The following is an 11,735-nucleotide window of genomic DNA, read 5'->3' on the forward strand; positions in this document are numbered from 1 at the left end:
AGGTCAGGCCCCTCTCTGAGCCCTAGTGTGAAGTGTGGATTAAGTCATCTTTCTCTAACCTTTTTTCTTGGTGCTCCTGGCCTCTCACCTTTTGTTTTATATCCAGAGATAAGATTTGCAATGTTCGTATGACAGTGGAAAAATAGAACTGTGACTGACTTGTTTCACAGAAAAAAATAAGTCTCTTCCAGCTCTAACGTTCAGTGCCTGTAAAGACCTTGGGCTTCAGGGCCCCTGTGCCTTCTGACCCACGGCAGCCAGGTGAGTGCTCCCTACAGAGGCTCTGGCTCAGCGGGTGGTCTGACTCACCCCTCACCTTCCGGTGCTTTCCCCTGGCAGCCTCAGCCAGCACAGAGCCAAGGGAGCCAGGGCTCTTGGCACAGATGGCACAGTCCACATACCTCCCTTCCCAGGTTTGCAGGCAGTCTCAGAAAGGTGCCTGCAAGGAAAACATAGGTGGGCCTCACTGTAGGATGAAATCCACCTTTTACAGCACCCACCTCCCTCCCCTTTTATTTCAGGACACAGAGACTCAAATCAACTGTTTTTAAAAACTGTATTTTTTATTAGAAAAGTAAAAAATATTGCATAGGTCTTAATACTTGAACATCAAGTGTATTCATGAACAGCGAGTATCTTCATGTAAACAAACAGTTCTAGATGGAAGACCCAGATGGCACTCCTGGGGAAGAGGGTCCAGCCCCCACCCCAACTCAGCCCCATCACCTCCAAGCTCAATTCTTCAGTACACAGTGGGGGATGGGCTGAATGCAACTCCAGGTATATTTTTTCTTCAAGTGTCAAAGATCCCAAGTGATCCCAACACCCACCCCTTCCTACTCTTACATTCATGCGTCTGTAAGACAGCTGCCTAGAACAGGTCAGTAGTGAAGCTCCTATCAGAAAAACAAATAATACGAAAACAAAGAACAAACACACTTGGTCCCTTCAGACCATGAGACACACAAAACCACCCTCGATGGCTTCCCCCCTCCCACCAAGGCCAGCTACCATGAGCACACACCCCCTTGCAGAGGCCAGCACAGCCCAGCTGCTCTCCTGGCCTTGTTACACCACTGTTGTCTTAACTGTCAGTAATAATAAAAATAATAAGGTACATGCTACACATCCGGCCAGAGCCTGGCTGGCCTCTAAGCCTTTGTTTCATGCTACAGTACTGAAGGGGCAAGTACCTCCAAAGGGGAGCCACCTGCACACACCTCAATGAGCTTCCTAGGAAACACTATGTTCCCCCACCTCGGCCTTCCTCCCCTCAGGTGGCTGTCGTCAGTTTTCTAAGGACAGGAACAGCAGTCCCTCAGCTCCTGCCTGCCCGGTGTCCACCCCAAAAAGTTCCATTGTCTCTGTTGGGTTCAACACTCCTCAATGAGCAGTTGCTCCGAGCTGTACAGCTTCTTCTTGATGATTCGGAAGCCCGTGCTCAGCGTCAGAGACTGGCTGAAGCCAGGGACGAAGGAGGAGTTGGCAGAGCTGAACAGCCCCTGGATCTTGGGCCAGAGGCGTGAGTCCAGGCGCAGCACGAGGGTCAGCTGGAAGGTAGGCACCAGGGTGGGGTCGAGGGCCAGCTGGCTCACGCTGTGGCAGCTCTTGCCCTGCTCTACGCAGACGTCTAGCAGCGCCCCCCGCAGGCCGCACGGCTCGCTGTAGGCCAGGCGTAGGAGTTCCTTGCCCACCTGGCTCACCAGCTGGCTGGGCATCAGCAGGCGCGCGGGCCGCCGCGAACCCAGGCGTGCCTGGGCCAGGCTCTCCTGCAGCAGCTGCATCAGGTTGGCACACAGGTGCTCGTCCTCCGGGTCGCTGAGCAGTTCGAAGTCGGGCAGGGACACCCCATCCAGGTACGCCGAGTCTGTACGGGAGAACACACAGGGGGAAGGACTGTTAGAGCAGATCTTAAAAGAGACTATGGGTGACAAAGATAATGCTCCACTAAGAAATCAGCGTTCCTTCCCACTCCGTGCCTCAGTTTCCGCCCCATGTTCGTACCCTATCCTCAACAACCCCTCCTCCCGTCCCCCCGCCCCTCCGTCCTCCGGCAATCCCTTCCTGCGCGTCGCTCCCTCACCTCCCCGGCCCCAGACCACCGCTCACCTTCCTCTGGCCCGAAGCCACTCTTGCTGCTGTCCAGGGACTCGCAGTCCGAGCTCTCCAGGCTCGCGCAGCGGCCGAGCCCCTCCTCTCGGGCCGCCGACCCCCGGGCTGAGCGCGGCGGCCGATCTGAAGAGGGAGTTCGAGACAAGGACGAGGGCGAAGAAGAAGAGGAGGACGACGAGAAACGGTCCCAAAGACTAGGCATGGTGGGTACGGACGCCAGGACGTCTGCAGATGAGCTCAGGGCGAGGGAGCACAGGAGACGCTGTAAGACAAGAGGGGCACCGACCGGACGTCAGTCGGGGCTGAACCAAACCGCGAGGCCGCCCACGAAGAGATCCGCACACAGAATGGACACTCACCAGCTAGTGCGGTCAACGAGAGCTTCTGGGCCAAGTGCCGACTGCCGCTTGGATGGGTGCGCAAAGCGGTGCCAACCCCCGAGCTCTGCTCAGACTTGCCCCTCCTGCCCACCCGCTCCTCCCCCTCGGCCTACTAGGATCCCTAGCATCAGCGCCGAGAGACCTATAAGGACTAGCGCGGCGAGGCCACACCCCCTCCGCGCTGTGGCCCAATCCAGACCCGGGAGTGTGGCTCTGCTCGGCCAATGGGCTCCGGGCGCACGTTCGCAACGTTCTCTCTTGCCCGGTGACAACACCCTGGCCCCGCCCCCACTGATCCCCTGACCAAGTCGCGGCCACGCCCCCTTTCTGGAAGGGATCCGCCGCCGCTGCAGCTGCCGAGGTCCCCGAGGGCGCTCGCGGCAGGGGAGGATCAAGGAAAGACTTGTTTATTATAGGGTCGCCTTGCTGGGGGAGGGGGTAGCCCGTGACCACGCGGGCTGGAGAGGCAGGGAAGCACCAGGGGTAGGCGGGCAGGGAAGAATGGTTGCCCTTCAGCGTCTGGGAGCCTGCGAGCTGCGAGCCCTTCTGGGAGCACGGGTGGTTGCCCGTGGGACCGCGGCGCGGGGAGCGGGCGTTAACTGGGCTGGCCCTCGCGCACGCACGCCAAGCTATCCCGCCTTGCGAAGGGTCAGGATATGAGGGTGGAGGCCAAAGACTGGGCAGCTCTGAGGACGACGCAGGGGCCCCGTGCACCCCGTGCCCTGCGGCCTCACCTGCCCGCCCGCCTGTTACTCTACGCCCGGGGATGGGCTAATTCGGGAGTCTGTGCCTCTATGAGACGGAATCGACTCGACGGCAAGGGTTTTTTTTTTGGTTTTGTGCCTGCCTTAGGAGCTTGGTCCCCAAACCTTGCACTCTCCCATTCCCTAACTGCTTCAAAGGAGGAGGGTTGGGGAGAGTGGTTAGAGGGGTGTTGACCAGGCCCAGGTTCATAGTGCCTGGCTGGGGTTGAGAACGGGGCCCCATACCAGACCGACAGACGGCCGCGCAGCGGTCCTTTCGCTGCCCGTTGCGGCCTAGAGCCCGGGCGTCCGTCGGGTCCTAGCGCCCCGCCTTCCTCGGAGGTTTGTGTAAAAGACCCGGAGAGTTGCATCAGGACCGAGGTCCTAGAGCTGCAGAAAAGGCCCAGAGTGCAGTGGCCATCCTCTATTTCGTCATTCAGACGAAGCCACAGAAAATCTGACCTGGCGATCTGGGGCGGATAGTGGTTGCTGAAGGTGGGAGGCGGTTCGGACACACTCGACCTTTATTTTTTTAAATGTTTGTTAATGTAGTACACCAGACCCTGATGGAAGAGGGAACCAAACTTACATCAGACGCTCCTCCCCACCCACCCCGGGGTGGGCAGGGGCCTAACCAGATCCGACCGGACCGGCGGGCCTCGCCTACTCCAGGGCAGGCTTGCGCGTGACAGATGACAATTGCCGGAGAGGTCTGGTCACTGCCATCCTCATCCCTCCCCCCTCTTTAAAATCATGACTTAGAACTGGCAAGGACCAGAATCCAAACCCTGCCCCCCACCTCCATTTTACAGATGGAGAATCACCTCTGGGGACAAATTTATGGATAAAAAAATTAGGGGACTCACACTAGGAGACATCTTAAAGACAGCTGTAGAACAGAATAGCCTCTTAGACCGCTACTACTTTTCAAGGCCTGAGCACTGGCCCTCTCTTCCCATCCTCCAATCTCCAGTGATTTTCAGGGAATCTTAACCAGGTCAAGGTGAAATCACCGCTAACTAAGGTGCGAAGAAAAGAGATCGGGTATCCTGTATGGATGTGGACCCGTGGCCCGGGAGAGAAGATCAGGGAGTTAATCCACCAAGGGTTCACTCCGACCAGGCTGAGGGGTTGGGGACATCTGAGCCAGCAGTGAGACAGACTTAGGGTTTTTTTCTTTTTCATTTTTCTTCCTTTCTCTCTCTTTTTTGTTTAACAGAAAAAAGGATTTTAGAAAAATATCAAACATTGATCTAAGAAAAATAGAGATTTATTTTATAAGCGGATATTGACAAGCAAAAAAATCCAGAGCCAGTTTAGAAAGATCAGTTTATTAGGAATCATTCACTCATTCAACAAACACCATCAACGTGTGCCCGGCACTGTGCTAAGCACATTTCATTCACTATCTCATTCTGTTAATAAGACAGCTTCTTCAAATGGGAAGGGCTGTGTTAATGAACACTAGATAATTTTGTTTCTTTTCAAAAGAAATCCATTAATATTGTTGTCTTACTGTGTTTTCTAAGAGTTTTTTAAAAAGTGAAGAAAAAAGGACTAAAGTCCTAGCCCCGGAGATGTTTCCCAGAGTAGTAGGGAGTTGGATGTAGACTCCAGTGTGAACAACCTCCTGCAAGGGGCCGGATTGGTGGAGGCATGGGCTGTGTGGCTGGCCTCCTGATACCCTCACCCCTATAAAGGATTGAGGAGAGGCTTTATACCACTGGGGTCCTCCAGGAGAACCTTTGGGCCTAGAAGAGAGGGGTTCTAAATCCTTAACCCCTCTGGGTAGCCAAGATCCGGGTCCTCAGGGGCAACATGAAGGCCATTTTCATCCTGTGAGGTGGATGGTAGAATCCCTTCCACCTGGTTGGGGATCCTGTCAAGGGGTCAAGGGCTGGAAAGACTTTGTTACCACCTCACACACACCCCCTGCACAGAAGCAGCCTTGATTTGGCTCAACCAATAGGATTGTGGGAGTGAGTAGCTCCATCTCCTGGCTTCTCAGCCTGACCTCTTGAAACCACCCCACATTTGCTGTCCTCTCCTCCCTCTCCTGCTCCCCTCAGGCCAAGGCTGGACATACCCCCACCAGCAATCCTGGAGACCCAGCCCTGGCATCCCTTCCCTTCCCCAACACACCTCCTCCCCCCACCCCCCACCCCGAACGTCCATCCCTTCATGCCCCTCCTCGAGGCATGCTTACACCCTGTTTGTATCTTTGTTATTAATCATTGTTTCCACTGGCCTGTGAGTAACTTCCAGTAGCCAGCACTGTGCCAGGCATCAGTGAATGTTCCTTGAATGAATAAATGAATGAATGGACAAATGGATGGTTGGATAAATCAAGAAGGTGGTTTTTCCCAGAATTGCACAGACCTGCATCTGGATTCCCAGGATCTGGGTGGGCCTTTGAATGGGCCTTCAGAGGTCTTTGATGCTACCTTTCTGTTGCCTTTCTGACCAGTGCTTCCAAAAGCCTTCCCTTCCTCTCAGTTCTGGTGTGGGAACGGGACAGCCCTGTGGCTTTAGTTTTAAACATGAATAAAGACATGCTTAAGTTTATATGCATAAACTCATTTAGTTTATTGCAAGGTAGTCATGGCAAGGCACCCAGGTAAGACCATAAGACATTTATTTAACAAGGACCAGTGAATCAGAATTAACAATTACAATGTTAGTTCAATGGTTAGAGTCCTAATCTTTAAACATCAGGCTTCTACCTTTTATGAGTAGTCTCGGAAGACTTGACCACATTTTGAATTTCGTGGAGGTTTCCGGTACCTGGGATCTGAGGGCAGCATGCAGAGTCTCAGTCTTAGTCTCTGGCAGGGTCTCCTCTTTGGAGGGTGTCAGAGTATAGAAAGGGATCTCTTGCCTTTGTCTTTTCTCAAGGAATGCACAGAAGTCCAGTGCTTATATAAAATTTTCTAACCTTGGCCTTACCTGGTAAGGGCTAGGTGATGTCATGTTTAGTGTGTTACATCTTTTCTTCAAGATGAGACATTTGCCCAGTGTTGCATCTATTAGAGATTAAAGGTTTGTTTAGGACTGACCTAATGTCCCAAGGCCACCTTACAGAGATACAATTTTATATTACATTTTCTTTTATCACATCATGTAGGTGTCAAGCCAACTTAGGGAGGTTGTTTATGACATTATCTCACATGCTTCACATATTTTTATTTTTAAATTCAGAAATTTTCTACTTTTAAGTTACATTATAAGTGACTTGTGCATCTGTGGCTTAAGAGCATTTATCAAAGCAAACATAAAAATGCCGTATACATATTACAGAGACATATATAACACTGCCTTGTACATATGTGGAGCCCTGGTGGAGCAGTGGTTAAGCATTCGGGTGCTAACCAAAAGGTTGGCAGTTCAAATCCACCAGCCACTCCTTAGAAACCCTATGGAAAAGTTCTCCTCTATCCTATAAGGTTGTTATAGGTTCGCTATGAGTTGGAATCGACTTGACAGCAACAGGGTTTTTGTATATATGTGGTTTGAGAACATTACAGAAACTGCATAATGTACATACCAGGGGCTTCTAAGGCAACCCAGTTCTTCCCTCTGGGATCTGGTCAGCTACTCCACAAAGCTGGGGAGAGAGGTGATGTTGTGCAGAGGGCCGATTTGTTGTAAGAAATCTTTTAAAGCGGCCAGTACTTTCTTTTCAAGTGCCTCAAAATACTTTAAAAAAAGACTTTTTTTTTTGAGGTAACATTCACATAACATAAAATCAACCATTTTAAAGTGAACAAGTCAGTGGCATTTAGTACATTCACAATGCTGTGCAACCACCACCAAAACATAACCCTAAAAGGAGACATCATACCCATCAAGGAGTCATTTCCCTCAACATACTTTTTAAGTCATTGTTTATGTTCATTGCCTTGTTGGTGGGGAGCAAAGCTGTCTCTTTGCACAACTCCAGAGGGTACCAGTCCCAGCAGGCTCTGTGCATTTACATTTGTTGCCTAGGGAGTGGGGGTTCCAGGGGGCACAAATCACATAGACCACAAAGCGCATCATGGAATCTGCACCAAGCCAACCCTGGTGGGGAGACTGGCTGAACTCCAAGCATGGAATGGGTCAGTGTCATGTACCAGATGACTCAGGTCTCTGGAATTGGTGACCAGGCCCCATGCCCCAGTCTCTGTGGCCAGGTCCCTGACCATACAGACATCCTGCCTCTTCTCTGGCTCTGCTCTATTCCCGTGGGACCCTCTGAAGCCTGCAATTTGAAGTCAATGAGCACTCCCTCCCTCCCAGCCACCTGCCCCTCCCTGTTCAGGCTGTTTCTGTCCTGTACACTCGCTCTGCTCCCAGGGCTTCAGTCTGGTGGCGAGTCACCCCAGTCGGGTTTGAGGAGTTAAACCAGATCTTGGGGTGGGGGTGTGATTCTGAGAACCCCAGACTTCAGGATGGGAACCCCTGAAGGCTAGCTGGCTTGCCTGCACGGCTCTGCCTGGGGCGCCTCTGCAGCTCTTTGGAAACATCTCATTTCGGGTAATGGAGGGGATGGGAGGAGCCAATGGGTCAGGAAGGTGGAGAGGAGGGGTCGAGTGGTGGTAGGAGGTGGGACCAATGAAGCCAGCAAAAGTGTTCCCAGGACTTCTGTGGCTTTTTCACTTGAAAAACAACAAACAGCTTATTCAAAATAGCAAGATTATAAATGCACCTGGTTTACTAGCAGGGTTGTGAAAAACTGTTGACAGCCCAGGGTTTTGATGTCCCATAGAGTCACTATGAGTCGGAATCAACGGGGTGGCAATGGGTTTGGTTTTTTGGTTTTTTATTTCCTACTGGCATTAAGGTGAAAAACTCAATGGGAAGAGCTTTTGCAAATGAAACCACAGTTTTGAAATGGGAATTCTAACAATACATTGTATTGTGCAGCCTTTCAAAAAGCTTTTAACATCTTTTGTCTACTTATACCGTGAGGAATGAATACAGTGCCATTCTATAGATGAAACTGAGGCCCAGAGTGAGAGTCCAGCAGTCTTTCCATCATCCAATGGTTCCCAAACCTGCTTCATAATTAGAATCACTCAGGAGTTTGTAAAACAGAGATTCTCATCCCCCAGCTTCCATTCTGATTAAGTAGGTCTGGGGCAGGACCTGAGAAGCTGTTTTGTACAAAAGCTCTTGGGGTGATTCTGATGCTCATCTTTAGCTTGGACGTCAGGTGACCTCGTGGAAGAAAGATAGCGTCTGGAATGAATGCTAGGTTGACTCCCCAGCAGATTCAAGGGCCTCCCTGTGGGGGTGGATCAGGGGCAGGTATGGAGACGAGGCCCACACATGATGACGCTGAGCTCACAGGTAGCCGGTTCTGCTGGGGTCCTAGGTTTCACAAGAAGTCATCTCCTCTTGAGGACAGAGCAGGGGGCAGTGGGAACCTCACAAAGAGCTAGGTCAATAAACTAGCCATGACAAGGGATTGGGGTTTTGAGAGCTGAGAGGGTAGCTTCAGGATTCTGAGGGACCTCCACTGTTCCATGGGTGGTGAAAGACACAGCCAGCCTTCCAGACTTCAGGTTGCTCACCCATGCATGTTTGCCCCACAGCCGGAGTGGTCAAGTGAGTTGTCCAAGGCAAGCCAGCCAGGCTTGGGTTCTGCTGACTCCAAGGCACTACCTCTTTTCTCAGTAACCCACCCCACTGCCTCTCAGGAAGGATTCCTGTCTGCTGGAGGCCGGCTTTCTGCCAGCTTCCCAGGCTCCCTCTCCCTTCCTGAGTTCTGACCCTTTATGAGGAAAAGAAACAATGAAGTGGAGCGAGGGCTAAGCAACACTTTCTCTCCAGTTATTACCTGATGTCTAGGCTAAATCCTTCTGATGTCCTGAGGCAAGCCCAGGTCCTGTGGGGTGAGGGAACTGGAGTCAACCGACCTGAGTTCTAGGCTCTGTGTGGCCACTAAAGATGAATCAGGTTTTGGTCTATGGCCTGAAGCAGCCCCCAGGAAGCACATGCCTTTGAAATCCAGTATTTTTATTACACGAGGTCCTTGGGGGAGCCAGAAACCCTGGTGGCATAGTGGGTAAGACCCACGGCTGCTAACCAAAAGGTTGGCAGCTTAAATCCACCAGGTACTCCTTGGAAACCATATGGGGCAGTTCTACTCTGTCCTATAGGGTTGCTATGAGCTGGAATTGACTCGAAGGCAATGGGTTTGGTTTTCTGGCTGGGGGAACCCTGGTGGCACAGTGGTTAAGTGTTCGGCTACTAACCAAAAGGTCGGCAGTTCGTATCCACCACCTGCTCCTTGGAAACCCTGTGGGGAAGTTCTACTCTGTCCTATAGGGTCGCTGAGTTGGAATCGACTCAACGACAATGCGTTTTTTTTTTTTAGGTCCCTGGGTGGTGCAAACTGTTTGTGTTGGACTACTAACCTAGAGGTTGGTGGTTTAAACCCACCCTGAGGCACTGTGGAGGAAAGGCCTGGCGATCTGCTTCCATAAAGATTGTTGTTGTTGGGTCCCATCGAGTCAATTCTGACTCATAGCGACCCCATGCTATAGAATAGAACTGTCTAATAGCGTTTTCTTGGCTGTAATCTTTATAGAAGCAGGTCACCAGGTCTTTTTCCTAAGGAGCTGCTGGGTGGGTTCAAACAGCCAACCTTTTGGCCAGCAGCTGAGCGCTTAACCACTGCACAACCAGGCCTCCTTCCTTCCATAAGGGTTACAGCCAAGAAAACCCTATGGAGCAGTTCTACTCTGTAACACATGGGGTCGCTATGAGTTGAAATAGACTTGACGGCAAGGGGTTATTTTTATTGCAAATGATGGAGATTTTGCATTCTATTTTATATCTTATCCCTTACTTTTAATAGCAAAATTTTTAATTACTTAGTTCTTAAATTACTTAATTTTCCCTGTCCAAAAAAAAAATAATCAACCAACTTAATAAAAAGAATGATACAGTGCATTTATCCTGTGGCTTCATGTAGCGTTGAGATTTTCATATCCCAGTTTTAAACCCAGAACTAGAGGATCTCAAAGGCCCCTTCAACCTCTACAAGGCTTTTTGTGACTAAGTTCCGTGGAGTTGCTTTTCCAAAAATCCCAGGCTTGGCTTGTAGGGGAATGCGCCTGCTGGAGGAGGCCTGACAGAGAAAGTGGAAACAGATCTTCCAGCCCTTTATAGTGTTTTTGCTTTTTGAGGGTTTTGCCCTATATCAAAGATGGCGCAGGACCAGGCAATGTTTTGTTCTGTTGTACGTGAGACCATCATGAGTCGGAGCCGACTAAATGGCAACTAACACCGACATAGCAAAGGTGGTGGGGGGGAGGCGCTTGCAGGGAGGACTTTGTTGAACAAGTTGGGTTGGTGGGGTGCCGAGGATGGCAAGAATGATCTGGAGCTGATATAGCTGAGGCAGTCCCTCTCCAGGCTCACTGCTTGCCTGGGCAGCAGAATGAGCTTACTTCCCCCACCCCCGGAAGAGAGACCAAGAGGGTCTCTCCAGCCACTGGGTAGCCTAAGGGGCTGGGCCAGCAGGTACAGTTAGGGTGCTCAGGAGAGAGAAGAGTCATCTTTCTCATTGTCAGGATTCCACGGTCAGTGTTAGGGTGGGCGGGCCCTGGGAGAGCACCTCATCCAGCCCCCTCCTCCACCCCACTTTATAGACAAGAAAACTGACCCAGAGGGTGGGAGCCTAGTGAGGTGCCCATGCTCTAGCTGTTTCCTGGCTGTTAGGCCTCACTCAACCCTCAGGAACTTTCTTTTCCTGGGCTTGGAACCGCTTTCTTGCTCCTCTGCCAAGCCTCTAACCTCATTCAGAAGTGCCTTTTTATCTCCACGGCCTTAGTAGCCAAAGACTTGGGAAACTCAAATCTGTTAAAAAGACAGCTACCCAGGGTCTGCATCCTGGGCCTTTCTCTGGAATCCCTCGGCTAGCAGGTGGTAGGAGCCGCCAGCCCCACCTGATACCTTTGCCACCTCCTCACAAGGATCTTTGACCTTTATGGAACTCTTCATGGTTTAAAAAACACCTCCATATCCATTAGGATTTTCACATCAATATCAGTAAAAATAACAACTACAATTTGTGTAGTGTAGGCAGGACAGGGCTCACCACTTTACAGATGAGAAACCTGAGGCTCAGAGAGGTGAAGTGACTTTCCCAAGGTCACACAGCTTGTCAGCAGGCTGGAGCCAATGACTCTAGATCTAGGCTCATTTCCTTGATTCCAAGCCACCGGCCCTTGTAGTTGAGAGCCAAAGGGGATTGCATGGCTAGGAGGGAGGGTACATGTTGGGGGTGGGCTGTAGAACAGGTGGAGTGAACACCTGGAGTCACCATGGCTTTGTTGACACAATACACTTTCTCTCCAAGTTGGCCCTTGTTTTATCTGATCAGGTTCTTCCCCTGCAGAGTTTAGCAGGGCCCAGCAGGGCTGACTCAACGGCAAGGCAGACGGATGTCCAAGGGGTTTGTTTCCCTTTAGCGCGACACCCCTAGTCCAAGAAGTGACAGTGATTCTGT

The 11,735-nt window shown here is 51.2% G+C and overlaps 1 protein-coding gene across 2 annotated transcripts; it reads right to left on the reverse strand.

Moving 5' to 3' along the window:
• Positions 1-542: 542 nt before the first annotated feature.
• Positions 543-2,607, reverse strand: DDIT4 (DNA damage inducible transcript 4). 2 transcript variants are annotated; one of them, XM_023737699.1, is made up of 3 exons: positions 2,472-2,607; positions 2,110-2,374; positions 543-1,867 (listed from the first exon to the last, which is right to left on the reverse strand). In XM_023737699.1, the coding sequence occupies exons 2-3, from the start codon at positions 2,312-2,314 to the stop codon at positions 1,374-1,376; spliced, it is 699 nt and encodes a 232-aa protein (XP_023593467.1). In that variant the 5' UTR covers positions 2,315-2,374; positions 2,472-2,607; the 3' UTR covers positions 543-1,373. The 2 variants fall into 2 exon arrangements, with proteins under 2 accessions (XP_023593467.1, XP_004383306.1); XM_004383249.2 differs by lacking the exon at positions 2,472-2,607 and having other exon boundaries at positions 2,110-2,457.
• Between the last annotated feature and the right edge of the window lie 9,128 nt (positions 2,608-11,735).

Source organism: Trichechus manatus, unplaced genomic scaffold, assembly GCF_000243295.1.
Source record: "Trichechus manatus latirostris isolate Lorelei unplaced genomic scaffold, TriManLat1.0 scaffold00106, whole genome shotgun sequence".
Taxonomy (NCBI): Eukaryota; Metazoa; Chordata; class Mammalia; order Sirenia; family Trichechidae; genus Trichechus; species Trichechus manatus.

What these genes read in the sequence shown, in the direction of transcription:
- DDIT4 (XM_023737699.1), bottom strand. Translation starts at nt 2,314, where the DNA reads ATGCCTAGTCTTTGGGACCGTTTCTCGTCGTCCTCCTCTTCTTCTTCG. An exon ending in TGGCTTCGGGCCAGAGGAAG is followed by an intron (nt 1,868 to 2,109) that starts GTGAGCGGTGGT and finishes TCTCCCGTACAG; the next exon opens with ACTCGGCGTACCTGGATGGG.